This window comes from Rhynchophorus ferrugineus, unplaced genomic scaffold (assembly GCF_030347505.1).
Source record: "Rhynchophorus ferrugineus isolate W39M unplaced genomic scaffold, kcgeb_rfMv2 rfM6, whole genome shotgun sequence".
In the NCBI taxonomy this organism is placed as follows: domain Eukaryota; kingdom Metazoa; phylum Arthropoda; class Insecta; order Coleoptera; family Curculionidae; genus Rhynchophorus; species Rhynchophorus ferrugineus.
In genome coordinates, this window is record NW_027472585.1 from 26750284 (window position 1) to 26765496 (window position 15213).

At 33.1% G+C, this 15213-nt stretch overlaps 1 protein-coding gene across 3 annotated transcripts in view; it reads right to left on the reverse strand.

Annotated features, from left to right (window-relative positions):
• The window catches only part of RyR (Ryanodine receptor), a 63410-nt gene that overhangs the window by 4880 nt on the left and 43317 nt on the right, over positions 1 to 15213 (reverse strand). For all 3 annotated transcript variants that reach the window (XM_076406634.1, XM_076406633.1, XM_076406632.1), the window contains 20 exons: positions 9809 to 10042; positions 9281 to 9753; positions 8932 to 9222; positions 8066 to 8269; positions 7810 to 8013; positions 7475 to 7753; positions 6338 to 7418; positions 5623 to 6281; positions 5423 to 5558; positions 4930 to 5365; positions 4597 to 4870; positions 4241 to 4543; positions 3908 to 4091; positions 3644 to 3843; positions 3124 to 3236; positions 2573 to 2779; positions 2257 to 2398; positions 1757 to 2078; positions 320 to 409; positions 7 to 265 (listed from right to left, as the gene is read on the reverse strand). In XM_076406634.1, coding sequence (XP_076262749.1) covers positions 7 to 265; positions 320 to 409; positions 1757 to 2078; positions 2257 to 2398; positions 2573 to 2779; positions 3124 to 3236; positions 3644 to 3843; positions 3908 to 4091; positions 4241 to 4543; positions 4597 to 4870; positions 4930 to 5365; positions 5423 to 5558; positions 5623 to 6281; positions 6338 to 7418; positions 7475 to 7753; positions 7810 to 8013; positions 8066 to 8269; positions 8932 to 9222; positions 9281 to 9753; positions 9809 to 10042 — 6091 coding nt within the window. The remainder of the gene's footprint in view (positions 1 to 6; positions 266 to 319; positions 410 to 1756; positions 2079 to 2256; positions 2399 to 2572; positions 2780 to 3123; positions 3237 to 3643; positions 3844 to 3907; positions 4092 to 4240; positions 4544 to 4596; positions 4871 to 4929; positions 5366 to 5422; positions 5559 to 5622; positions 6282 to 6337; positions 7419 to 7474; positions 7754 to 7809; positions 8014 to 8065; positions 8270 to 8931; positions 9223 to 9280; positions 9754 to 9808; positions 10043 to 15213) is intronic.

A 15213-nucleotide genomic window follows, 5' to 3' on the forward strand; every position in this document is an offset into this window, starting at 1 on the left:
AATTACCTGGAATGTGCTAAAGCTTGTTGATTTAAAGTACACGGTCCTTGAATGACTTCAGTGAGAGTGTTGAATACTTGACTGGCGACTCCAATGGCTTTGAAGAAGTTTGCTTTACCAGCTGGATCGATTAATTCTTTGCTGGAATAGTGCCAATAGAAATCCATAATGGATTCTTGGAGACGCAATAAGTAATCTACGGTGCAGATAACAACGTTAACTGTTGTTGTATTACCAGCCTGAGTACGTAGGTAATTCTGCCATTCTAAAAAGAATTTATTTAATACGTAATGTATACATTCAGTATATAAATTGTTACCTAAATTGTGACCTTCACATGTCAGTTGGATGAATCTAAATAAGGCGCAAGTAAATTCAGCATCATGCATATTTTTTTCACCAGCAGCTCCTACAATACAGAATAGTATTAATTTCTATTAAATATAATAAAATTTCAATATTATCTATATATTAATCGGATTAGAAAATATTTTGCCTCCTTTTTTGAGGTAAAAGGGGGCACCTGGAGGTGTGAAATTTGCCACGGTTAAAACTTATATGGAGAAATAATGTTTAGGCCTAAAATTTTTATGTAGTATGCGGTACAAATAAATATATTCCAATAAAATCTAGCATCGCTGTATCGCAAAATTCCAGCAGGCAATTTTGAATCAAATTCCTATATTTTATATTTCAACGGATATTAAAACGGAAAGTGAGTATGTTAAAACATTATTAAACGGAATTATTTAATTTTAAGGAGTATTATTTAAGATTTTGTGGTACTCCGTATTGTTGGAACTATTACAGTTACGGCAAGTTTGAATAAAAAACGATTAAGAATGGTATGATCACGTAAGCTTATATTTTACATTTTTTGTAGAGAGAATAAATTAATATGCCCATTTAATTTTAAGAATCCATATTATTTTAATCATTGGGCTATTTATTGGGTTGGGTTATTTTTGTAACATATATTTTAGATGAGAAATATGGATAAAAAATAAAAATTGTATGAACACATAAATGAAGTAATGAAAATACGAGGAAGTTAAAACGAAACTAACTACATAATTTTCATGAAAAATATAGGAGAAGGAAGAAATTATGAATTATTAACAGTACATTTGTAAACATTTTAAAACATTGTAAATATTGAGATGTTATTATATGACATTTTATGAATTATTTTTATTATTTACTTTATAGATCAAAGTTTTGAAAAATCAATGGTTAATTTAATTATTGTAAATATATTCTTTTAATATACACTTCTAAATTGTAAAAAAAATATATTACCTAATTGTGTTCGTTATTGTTTCAATATACAAGCTAAAATGAAATATCAATTTCAAAATTGTTTTATTCATATACTCTTTGTTTTAATATAAAAACATGTATTACATCATTTATTATTCCCTATAAGTACCAATGTAGAAAAAATTAAGATCATTTATAGTTATATTTGATGCTCTGAAGTTGTTACAGTTCTGAGTATAATCTTACTTATGATACTTTGTTATAATATTCAGTGGTGTAGTAATTTAAACATATCAAGTTATTTATAGCAACTTGAATTAATTTAGTCATTTATCTTTATTTAGTCAGCTACTCGGACTAATTGTGACTCTAAATTCTTCTCGAATACTTTTATGTGTATACACACAAAAAATTTCATTAAAATCGGCCCAACCATTTAGTAGAAGTTTAATTAAATAAAATTAATTAAATATGATTCATCCAACTTGCTACTAACCTTCAGAACCAACACCTAAACCTTCAGCTTTGGTGTTTCTTTCAAAAGCGTCAAGATCTAACACGCTGCAGCTATTCATCAAACCAGCTATGCTCGTGAAAAATCCTACGTCCTTTTTGTCCTTCAAATGGTTTAGCATACCCATTTGAATATCGAAATTACCGCCTCTCAGGATTGAAATTCCCAACTCAAGAGTTTTCATCACCATCTCCGATGGCACCCCTTTACAAGCTGATATATGAAGCAATACCATTTCGGCGACACCACGGTTTGCCAATCTGGCTTGGTTAAAGAGTAGCTTTTGTTTCTCCATCTCTTGTTCCTGTTAGATATAAACATTGTTTGAAATAATTTGATTTAAAAGCTTCATTACCAATTGTAAAATGTAATGAGTTTAATCATACCTTCAATTTTTGCATGACCTTCTAATATTTAATGTTGCATTAAAAAAACGCATAAAATGTTTAAGACATACTTATGAAATCATATTAGAAACTTACATGAATTGACGATCCTCCTTCTTCACCTTCACCGCCTCCTTCTTCTTTACCTTCTTCTCCTTCTTCCTCTTCTTCGCCACAGGATTTTGCGATAATTTCTGCATAACTCATATACAGCGGATCTTCTTGTAACGCTCCTGATCTAAAGTTATACAAGCACTATTTTATTAGATAATTAAACATTAATTATAATAGGTTTTCTAATGAACTTGCCGTTTATAATATCCAGGAGGGAACAATTTGTTCCTTAAGAAAGCGATTTTCGAATAAAGTAATTTATTTTTTATATATGTAAAAATAGAGAGTTTAGTATTACCTTTCAGTCATTGCTCCTCTGCAGAAAGTAGTCACAAGTTGTGTGAGAGGATCAGGCTTGCCCTCTTCTTCCTCTTCATCTTTCTTTTTCAGTTCCGAATCTTCGAAACTTTGGGTAAGATCCTCGATCATTACTTCTTGGCCTACGTTTTCATCTTGTAACCAGAAATCACGATAGGTTCGGATAAATATGTTAATTGCTCGATGCCTACAATAATTATGTTGTTGTAGAATACACTCATTATTATTTTATATATTGTATATGTTAGAAAACACACCTGCTTAGTTTGTATAGCGGAGTACATCTAAGACAAGCTAGTGCTGCACGCTTCCTGGCAGCATTCATTACCTTTTTCCATCCATCTCTGCCCGATTTTGGCTTGGATGCCTTATGTTAGTAAATCACAAAATATCAGTACATATTAATAATTTATTAATCAGTGAAAAGAAAACGCGTGCCAACTTAAGATGTGTCTGGAGCTAGGAGTTAGATATATTTAGCAAAAAAGCAATAAAATACACACAGAAAACAAATGACGCAAAATAACGAACCTTGGCAAACTGTGCAAAGAAGCTTGACGGAAACAAGACAGCACCGCCCTCTTTCGTTGGGTGGATACAATCGACCTATATACACCTTTCTGCTGCTGTTGAGGATGGTCAATCTGGCCAGAGGCAACGTAAATTAACAAATAAATTGATGATTAATGAGTAAAAATAATACAACAATTTTTTACTACAATTTTGAAATAATCTAGGAAAATATAATTCATAATGAACCAAAACAAATATGTTAGAAATTTGAGGAATACTGTTTTATTAGCTCTAATCATGTAATGAATTGAATCATTTTTAATTAATTGAAAATGTACAAGTTGGTCAATTTTAATTTATAGTAGAAAATGTAATAATAGTATTATTCCAAGTGTAGAAAATATAAGACAGAAAAGCTTAAAGAAAACTACAGTCACAATACAAGCGTATATCTATAGATATCCTAATCAAAAATGTTTAAAAAATTATCCTTAAAAATTTGTAGATAGTAGAACCCAAAATACAACATGAAACATACCATATGTAATCCATACAAGACTTTACTCATAGCAACTATTCTATCAACTGTTTCCTCTAATTGATTCTTTCCATTGCTATCTACAGTATTGACTGCAATGCTCTTTTTACTACCCAGCTTGCTGTACAGATAGTGCTGCCATGACATTTCATCAGCTGGGTCAATCTTATCAGGGAGAGTTAATTGAATCTTTGCAAAATCTAAAGTTTATATTAAAAAAACTAAATAGAATCTGTTATATTAATAGGTAAGTAACTGGTTTACCTATGATTTCATACTCTGGCATTTTCTTCAAAAACCTATCTTTGCAATGCTGTACTAATTCTTGTTCCCGACCAGCAAAAAGATTCAAACCTACTGGTAACAGACGCTTAAGACATGCTACCATAAGAGAGGCCTGTATTTCCTTATCCTTGTCACGTTTCTTATCTCTGTGTTTTTTCTTTTTCTAAAAAACATTATTTACAAATTAACAAAAATGTCATTAGGATCACTACGTCAGTATATATAGTGTAAATACCTTAAATGTATCCAAAGAGTCCTATGTGAAATTGTGTTGTGATTATATTAACAAAAATAACATTTAATTCGACTCACCTTTCCAACAGAAGGTTGAGAACCATCCGGTACAACCGTCCTTCTTGTGGCAGTAGGCATAATAAGAACCATATTATCAATTTCATTTGCAGAAATGAAATTTTGCTCTTCACGCAAGAAATATTGTGAATTTGACCAGATGTTGAAAATATCAGCAACATGATTGTACAAATGTTCGGCTTCTTCCACGTTGTGTCTCAGCCAGTGATTTCTTTGAAGGTCTACATATTTTATGAGAAGAGGATAGAACGAGTAAATATCCCTGACCAAAAGATGCCAGTCTTCTTGAATTTGTGTTTCAATCTAAAATTAATGTCATGTAATGGTAAAATTGACATAACTAATCATATATTTACTTGAGAGGTATCATCGGAACTGCTCTTTATAAATCCCCTCAAACTTTCTTCTTTATGGAACATAGCCTCAGTCCTCTTTTTAACCCTTTCAGCTAAAGGCAAAAATGGATCTTTTAGTAATTCTTCGCTACTATTGATGATAATTTGTTGTGTGTAAGCAGCAATTCTGGTCATCCAGGGGGCATTTTCGTTACCGATGTTCTTCTTGATCATTTTTAACACATTTTTAAGAAGCTGGTTCATGTGTTCCGCCGTCACCATCGACACATATGATCTAATCAAAATTGTTGATGAATCAAAATTAATTTTAATTACATTAATTTTATAACTCACCCTCCTGTTGGACTAACATTATCCGGGCCTTGGGACCACCAAAATGGTAAATATGAACATAGCATGGGCATGATGACGTCAATAATGTGAGGAGCGTCAGAATAAGTTTTGTCACTGTCCACAAAATGATCGACTTCCGATAGAATCGTTTCCAAAGTAGGCATAAAAGCTTCCATTTTAACAATAATATCTTGAGCCTCCAGAGAATGATCAGCGATACGGTTCAGCAAAGAGAACTGATTATTTTTATTTAAGTGGGGTTCCAAGAAGGCCACTGGGAATGTTGAACTGAACGCGCCCAAACAAGAACCAAGCGCTGGTTTATATTTCTCCATTTCTGTTTTTAAATATTTTCGGTCACGATGTAGGGTAGAATCTGTGCCTAAGTGATATAAGCCTTGGAGAATTTTATACGAGGCCACTTGAATTTCATCCACTGAAAAGATATATCAATGTAATCAGAGTGCAATAAATTAATGCAATTAATACTGACATAATAAATCACTTCCATATTCACAATTAGCTAGGTGATCAAACATTGCTGTTAGAACTGGCAGTACTACACAGTTAACGTAAAACAAAGAGGTTGATGTTTTCAGATGAGTTCCTCTCAAATGACTATATTTTCCCTAAAATAACAATATTTTATTAGAATAACGAGAAGGCATTTTCTTAATGTTAATTATTACTAACTTCTTGTAAATTTATTATTGTATGGCCTAAATCATCTGCTGTGTTATTAAAGAAAGTTAACATGGAAGTTCTGATAAATTCTGGACAATTCTTTACTAGCGATTTGGCATCAATACCTTTAACCAACACCTGTAAACATCTAACAGTTATTCTGACATCAGCTCCAAAGGCAGCCAATCTCGATCTTAATAGACTGGCTAGTTTGCAGAATAATGCCGCCACCATTTCTTTCTCCTTGAGACTGGCAGCACCTGTGTTATTCGTAGCTGTAGCAACAGCAATGAAATAGTTTCTATGCGTGGAGAAATATTTCTCCATCAGCGGCAACACAACTTTCGAGAAGAATTTTATATCTCTGGAAGATTTAATATAGGAGTTTCTTCGACTGAATGTCTGGGATGGCTTCAACAATTTCATGTTGATGGTGGCCTTGTCAAGATACTGTATTAATTTCTCTAACAAACTGTACGCAAAACGTAATTCCACTGAAGGACCGGCAGTGGAGAGTTCATTTTCCTGTTGACCTCCACGATTTGGTCTATGTAGCTTATATCCTTGGTATTGCAAATATTTCAAGAATTCTTGGGATCGTTCTCGATCTTTCTTCTTTTCTTTATCTGTCAAGAGATCATATGGCACTAACTGAGGATTAATTCCACCTAAAAATAATTAGGATCAATATAAGGAAGAAGGCAACAAAAACATACAATCATACCCCCACAAGTGTCGAGTTCTTCTTTCTTCTTTCTAGCCCAGATGTCGTGAGCATTTTCTGCTATTCGCTCGGCCATGTTCTGCATTTCCCTGGATAATGTTAAATTAGTCATATCAACAGGATGGGGATCATAGTCAAACGGAGTTGTACTCTCTCCTCTCATAAAAGGCGATGCTCGGTTTGTAGAGGGTAAGTCAACTTCTGTATGTTCTACTGACCAACCCAAAGCGAGTAAAGCTTTAAGGGATTCCCTGACAGGTTCTTTATAACGTTCCCTCTCATAATCACTTAACATTGAATATGGCTTCAATCTTGGATGACTCTTGTTTCCGTCCCAGCCAGAATATTGCTCACCATATCTCCAACCGTTTCCAAGTTTGCGTGATGCCCAGGCATCATGATAATGTTCGGAGAATTGCTGAACGATATTATTCAGATCGTTATTTAATTGTACAGCGGCTGTGTTAATTGGTTGAGGATTATAAGGACCGTCTGGGCCAGATTTTGCTGTTTTATTTGAATACCATTCGTCATCGTAGTTTTTGGAGAGAGAATAATCGGGTGGTAAAGCGCAACCGATAGCTGTGAGACACGGTAAAGCTTTGCCGAACAGTTCTGGGTCGTAGTCCATTTTGCTGAGAGAATCAAAAATATTTGAGAATAACATCATGGTAAGCCTCTTTTCTTCATCGCTTGCTGCACCATATACACCTTGTCCAGAGTTGGAGCCGTAGTATTTGGCGCAACGATCATAATGCAAGGTAAGAAGTCTTAAAGCCACAGTCGTATATTCGGATAAGTTGGAAACATCAACAGTAAGTTTTCTTAACAACTTCAACAACATCGACGGTTGTAGTTGACTGGTGAGGGCTACCAAAAAGTCTGATACAGCTTCTCTCTGGCCTTTAGTAAGCATTCTGTTCTTTGATAATCTATAAACAGTATGCAGGGTGGCATCCAAAAGGGAAGCATAGTTTTCAGCTTCACTATAAAATTTACTATGTTGAATGAGCAATGGAAGAATCGAATTGCCGATATAACGATTCATACTTAAGGCCATATCAGATTCACTACCGTCATGCTAAAATAAATTAAACGATGATAATATTATTATCGCCACAAGTATGTTCGTCATACCCTATCCAGCATTGTAGCACATCTGAGATCCGGTAAAAATGCCTCTTCCAGAAGCTTAAAGAACAATTCTTGAGTCTCAATGCCATAAACTCTTTCCAGAAATAGGACAACTGATTGTTTATGAGGTGGCGTTAGTCCAGAAGGCATATCAGATTTCGGCCTTTCTTCTCCTTGTGCTGGGTTGTGTAAAGTAAATTTAAGACTAAGAACACCTTGAAGATCCTCTAGTGGTACCAAGGATCGTAAGATAGCTCTGGCTCTCAAAGATTCATTTTTGCCCTAAAAATTAACACAACTACTATTTGGTGTTGGTGTTATTACATATTTTTACGTACCAAAGCAATAACAGCCGCATCAGGGGCACACCGTCCAAGAAGATCTACCAAAGTACAATAGAAATTAAGGATCGCAGCTCCTGTATCTATGTAGTCTTCATCGTCCTCACTTTCTGGGAGGGGGTGGGAGAAATTGGTGAGGTTTATTGTACCTTCAGCTGCATCCTCCATCATCTTTCTTCTATCCGTAATTCTATCTGACATCTTAAATAATCGGGTTTATTATAAAACACGAATCTAGTTTTATTATCTTTACCTTGTTAGCATCGACAATAGCCTTCAGAAGGCCTTCTCCTTCGCCTCTTAAGGCCGGTCCTAAACATTCCGGTCTTCGAATTAAAAGTCTTATTACCAGATTGGCATTTTCTTCTACGCTTTCTCCGTTTACCCAAACGCAAAATCTTAAAAAGTCGAGGTATCGCTCACCTTCAACGGGATCCCAACCCAAATCAGGATAACCCTTGAATAAAAGAAATATTGAAATCGATATATTTTCTTATTTTAATTTAGCCCAGCAAAACAAAATATAAAATTTGAAAGATATAAACAGTTTTTTAAAACTTTGGGAAATCGATTTATTATAGGCGGTGACTGTAATGCTAAACATATATATTGGGGACCAAGACTGATTACAACCAATGGGAGAGAATTGTTAAATGTTATTCAAGCATATGGTTATGAAACTATTTCGACCGATAAACCTACATATTGGCCAACGCATCTAGATAAGATCCTAGATCTGCTGGATTTCATTAGAAACATTTTAAGCAATTATATACATCAGCCAGATAGAGACTGAAGAGGAACTGAATTTTGAAGTAGAGAAGTTGGTCAGGGATATTCAGCACTCAATGTGACAAAATGCGCCAGAAATCAGACGAAAACTAAACGGTAATAACTACCCTAAAGAAATCCTAGAACTAATATCAGAAAAAAAAGAGCGGGAACGAAATGGCTGAACTAATAATATGATAAAACTAAGCTGAACAATCTTACATCCCAACTGAAATAAAACATCTAAACACCATGAGTGATTTCTGTATAGACTTGCTAATAATGTTAGTGCTGAGTATTCATTTCGAAAAGCTAAACTACTAAAGCCACTATTTCAGAAAAACTTACTTTTTCTACAAGTTCGGTGTTTGATTGCAATCCACAACGTGATAGATATATGGCGATTTTTTCTAAATAATGCTCTCTAAGCGCCAACGCTAATTCTGTATTTTCCATTAATGATGAGTATGCAACGTCCAAAGGTGTAGAACCCCTTAAACTAGGCCTTGACAATAAAATGTTGCTGTTGTCCAAAAGGAAATCGAAATGTTCAAACATGGCTTTCTGGTTCTGTCGCCCTGTTCTACAGAAGTAACATAAAAATCTGCAACACGCTACTACCATCTCATGTGAGGTATCCTAAAATAATAATGATGCTTTCTGTATGACATAGATAATTATATATTTGAAAATGTACCTTTTCTTTTGAATTTGTCTCGCCGTCTGGATTTGCTGGTTGCGCACTAGCATCAGACTGGGCCTGAGATCTCCTACCAAGTGTATTAATCATGACCGCCATGACGTTTTCGTGAATCCTAAGCACTCTAATTAGATCTGGATGCTGGAAGAAGGTATGGTTATTAACTAGTTTCCATAGTCGTTCCCTCATCAATTCCTCTTCTTCTTGGGACATTTGTACGGGTAGTAACGCTCTAATTTGACTTAATCCTACCCACATTTCTGCCACATCGACTTTTGTTTTAGAATTGATAATGTATGTTTTTTCTAGTGCTCGAATAAGCTCTCCGACGGCATCATATTGCCTCACTAACAGTCCGAACATCTCTTGTACTAACTTAGAGTTTTCTATTTGGGCTTCCTCGGCCCATCTTACTATGGTACTTATCAAGACTTTTCGGAAAACTTCCTCCGGTGTCTTTTTTTCTGGCTCTGTAAGTTAACACAGGTTGTATATATGTCGTTAATAAAAACTTTTAATTATTACCTTCTTCGGGTTTAGGTTCATCTTCTAGCTCTTTCACGGTGTTAATAAAAGTGTAGAGTTTATTCAGTGGACTTGGTTTTATTTTGTTATCGGTATTCTCTTCATCTTGAGGCGCAGCTAAGGCTTGTAATGACACATGGGACATCAGAAGATCGTGGAAGACGTTCATTCTTTCGCACAAATCATCTCCAAGAGGACAATTTTCTTTTTCTTCTTCTTCCATATTCTTAAAAGCTAAAAGTTGAACAAATAAATAGAGAAAGGCATGAAGTATCTATTACTACTTATTAAATGAAGCAGTAACTACTTGTTAAAATATCAACTCTACAAAATTAATTATTATAATATTAAAATTACATCTGCGCAATTCGATTTTATCAGACAACAAACTTAGTTTTTATACATTAATTTTCTCTAAAAACAAATCAATATGTAAGAACGGTTTATTTGTTTGTCAATGGTTTATGTAAAATGAAATCAGTAATTAAGTTTGAGGTCTAACAGTAAACTATTTTCAATATTCGAATTGATTAAATCAATTTTAAATATTATTTCACAAGATAAGAGCATGATGAACAAATGAACTAAGACCTGATTTTGACTAACAGCAACCTTTCATAAGTGCATTGCATATTCACGCTTTTACCTATTATAAAAATAATAAATAACAAGCTATCAAACAAAATTACAACAGGGCCGTTTATACCTGTAGTTCCAATCAATCAACAATTATTGTTAATAAGTGCTTATTAGACTGAAACTAAAATTAGACACAAGAAATGCTCATAATCTACGATTACGAATATTATTCTAGATATAGGAAGCCTACAATCAAATTTCTACTAAATCATTTCTAATAACTACAAAACTTTTTTAACGTTCAAAATTAACAAACCACGTGATTCGAACTTACATTTAATAAGAAATTCGTATCATCATGTTACATTTGAACATAATTTTACGTACGTACCAATTAGATTACCAATTATGCTTTGTACTATATATAGAATTTCATACCATTTACAAAATATAATTTGTCATTGAGAAGAAAAAAAAGTAAAAAGCAATATTGCGAAAAATAGCTAATGTAATATAAAAAAGAAATTATAATGTAGGTGTCCATAACGTTATATGTTGTTAAGATATCAATCTCTGTAAATATTTAATTTTGAAAGAAACCAAAGCATTAACGCAAGTATATATCTTTTATTATTGTTTATTTTTGTCCATTCATTTTGTTCAGTTGTTTCAGAAATTTGAACTACCAACAGATAACAATACCTCATTATAGACAATTTCCTCCTAATTCTATTATTACCACATTCTCTTATATTTTTGGTGCTTGCGTGTACCTTGACCATTTTTCTACTTTAAAACGTCATTTATTGAGAAAAATTAGTACAATCTATATTAATCAAAATATTTCCATCATTTTCTATAAATTTTTCCTATGTTTCCGTTAACATGCTCATACCATCAATCATCGATCTACCTTCACCCTTTTTCTGAACTGAACAACAGTATCATAAGCGTCTAAAAATGTTTAATTAGCTTCATAATAATACTGTAATACTAAATGGAAGTATTGTTATAATTATAGAGAAATGCCAAAACCATCAAATTATCAAATATTTTAAATTTTCACCGATGATCAAAATATGTGCAGGCACCTAATATTTATAAAGATTTTTGTTTAAAATATTAATTTTAGGTAACTGAATTTGATGAAGCATCAGAATTTTTAACAATATTTAATTATATTGCAGAAACTTATATTTCGATATAATGATTTTTTACAACTTTTTCTATATAGGTTGAACTAATACTTTAATTTTTTTGTTAATAGTAATATTCGAAAAGCCTTTGTTTTTTCAGATTACTTTTATGAAATTTGTTTTGTTTGAAATCTTCATTGTCTCCTGCTTTGGTTCAAGGAACTATTAAGATTAAACGTTTTTCATAATTTGAGTCATTGAAAATATCTTTCTCCTGCCATGCAATTGCGCAATGTGTATTTATGCAAAACCACATCAAATAATAATAATAATGAATTTGCCTTTAATTATTAATATGTTATATTTTTATAATTTAACACCTATTATGTATTTTCTTCTACTTATTTTAATCAGTGTTATAAACATTAATTGTAAATATTTACACATTTTTTGTGTCTTATCACTACATAGTATAAAACAAAGTCGCCTTTTCTGTCCCTATATCCCTATGTGCGCTTAAATCTTTAAAACTACGCAACAGATTTTGATGCGGTTTTTTTCAATAGATAGAGTGATTCAAGAGGAAGGTTTATATGTATAATACATGCATAATATACTAAGGCAACATTACTAATTTTAGAGGTTTCTAACGTGATATCGTAAATTAACCTATTTTTTAGGCTTATTTAGCAATTAGCAAAAACGCTGCCTAACCCTACGAGTTAGATCAAATTAATGTACTACAGTATTGTACACCATAAAAAGGTCTACAAAAAAGTCTGCGATGGTATATGTTTATCTTTTAGGGATAACCCACATTAACCATTTTTATTGTTTACTTTTTACGTGAGAAAATGGCTTATTTACGAAGCTATTTTAAGCAATACGGCATTAATCCTTATCGAATTAAGTACCTTAAATACAGTGTGCAATTAATATAGATCAATATGGTTCCTTATAGCATGTAAATTAAACAAATATTTTCGGAGATATTACAAATTTAAAATTTGCGTTTAAAAATGTATAATGTAATAAAAATTGTATGAATTTAGATATTCCAAAGATAGCAGGAAATCTTCATAGTAAGTATAGGGGAAGAGGAATTGTTTTACTCCAAATTTAATGCGTGCAGGCCAAGGGCAGTAATGAATGAACCAAAAATACTGGATCGATTTTAATCATGTTTTCATTGAGTGACATAGGCATATATATTTTATGCCCGTGCAAACTCGGAGCGGGCCGCTATGTTTTTATATACAACGTTCATATTTTTTCTGTAGTGTATTTAATTTAGTATCAGCATTGCACCCGTGCGAAGCCGGGGCGGGTCGCTAGTAAATTATATATTAGAGTTATTTAATAATTATATTATATCATTGTTTTACTTTTTATTGGAAATTTTTACAGAGATGTACATGCTCAAGAATAATAAAATAATAAAAATATTATACATTTGTTCAAAACCATAACGTTATACTTGGCTGTTCAATAAATTTTGGCGTTCGATAAGAAAAATGGGATTTTATAGTCTATAAGTTAAATTTAAAGTACTTACAGATGGTGTTACATTTGTAACCAACTTCATGTTGAAGCCTCACTGATAGGCTTCACTTCTCAGTATGTGTCATTTCGTCGAAGTGTGAAAGACATTTTTTTTTCAGTAGGTTCAAAATATCTGAATTTGTACAATTTGAAGAAAAAAGTATCTGAAGGTGTGAATGCTGCGTGAAACTTAAGACAACCATGTTTCATAGATTTTAATATGTTAATACTGGTTTCGACGTTTTTAAAGTGATGATCTTGACACATAAGACAAAGAACGTTCTAGACAGTCAAAAAAAAATTTAAAACGAAGATTTGAAGGAAGAATTGTTGGGAGTAACACAAAAGACCTTTCCTCTGTGCCGTATGAATTAAAACCAATAAATATTGAAAGGCGTTTGGTCATGTGTGATATGCTGCTTCAATGGCCAAACTGAATAATCATGGCTTCGAGCTAATGCTCTGTGCTTGGTGGGATAAGCTTGGTGTGAAACTCTCAGTGGAGATCGCTATAGACTACAATTGATGCGTTTGAGTGGAGCACTGCCCAAAAAACGGCCGGAAAACGACTGGATATTATCCTTCAGCATGACAATGCTCAATTATATGTTGCAAAACCAGTGAATATATTGTTAAATATATAACTTGTCTCGATACAAGAGCCAGTATAGAAAGGAGGAAGAAAAGTTAGTAGAGGGCGCTGGGACTTGTATCGAGTGGGTATAAATTACCAGGGATGAAAATAAAGTTTCTCTTTTGTTCCAAGGCCATAAGTGGTGTATTAATTCCGTCCCGTCCCGAATCGTCAGTGATTAGTAATAGGTTATGGGCCCAGAATTCTCGGTGTAAATGAGAAGTAGTAGGGTGACGACAGAGAGCGCAGGAGAATGGATATTAGGAAAAAAGAGTTTGGTTCGGTATAGTATATATATAGTTATATATACACGAAGGAAAGTGGAAGTAACAAGATGGCTGTATGCAACAGACGGAAATTAATTTCGGAGCACTAAAGCACTCAAAGATCAATGACCATCAGAAGGAACACCAGAAAACTAGAAAAATGTGATCTAATGAGTAGGATAGAAGAAAACATTGTAGTCAATGTAGTAAATAGTGGTGCAGTGGTTAAGAGTTTGGAAGGTCAATCACGTGTATAATATACAAGGATCAGTGAAGCACTAGTAAACTAGTAATATGAGATCCAACAGAATTATAAGTAGGATAGAAGAAAACATTGTAGTCAATGTAGTAAATAGTGATGCAGTGGTTAAGAGTTTGGAAGGTCAACCACGTGTATAACATACAAGGATCAGTGAAGCACTAGTAAACTAGTAACGTGGGATCCAACAGAATTTTCAGTAGGATAGAAGGAAACATTGTAGTCAATGTAGTAATTACTATTGAAGTAATCCACGTTTAGAAAATCAACCAGTAAACGAGTAACATGGGGTCCAACATAATTATCGGTAGGAGAAAGAAAACATTGTAATCAATGTACCAATTAGTAATGGAGAAGCGTTTAGAAAATCAACCATGTGTAAGTTGCAAGGACCAGAGAAGTATTGAAAACTAGGAACATGGGGTCCAACCTAATTATCGGTAGGATAAAGAAACATTGTAATCAATGTAGCAATTAGTAATGTAGACGAGTTTAGAAAGTCAACCATGTGTAAGTTGCAAGGACCAGAGAAGTATTGGAAACTAGGAACAAGGGGTTGAACAGAATTACAGGTAGAATGAAAACCTATTGAACCCAAATGAAGAAGCGTTTAGTTAGAAAACATTAGAATTTGATATAAATATCAATTCAACACAACTGGATCCAAAGTGAAAGAAAAATCAAATTGACGCTCGATCATATTATAAATGGAAAAATAGATCTAGATATTTATAACAGGAAATCGGAGGATTTAATTCTGAAACAAGAAACTATAAATTAAATTGAGCATTGTATGGATTGAGAAATTCACCTAAAGGTTGGAACACGAAATGAGATAATGTTCATCTCGTTATATTCATTGATGGCTCATTATTAAAAAGACAGTAAGAATAAATAGTGAATTTAATGGAAAGTCTTTATGAAGAAGAATAGTTTATTGAAATGGAAAGAGAGAAGATAGTAGAGATTAAAGATTCATCAAAAACATA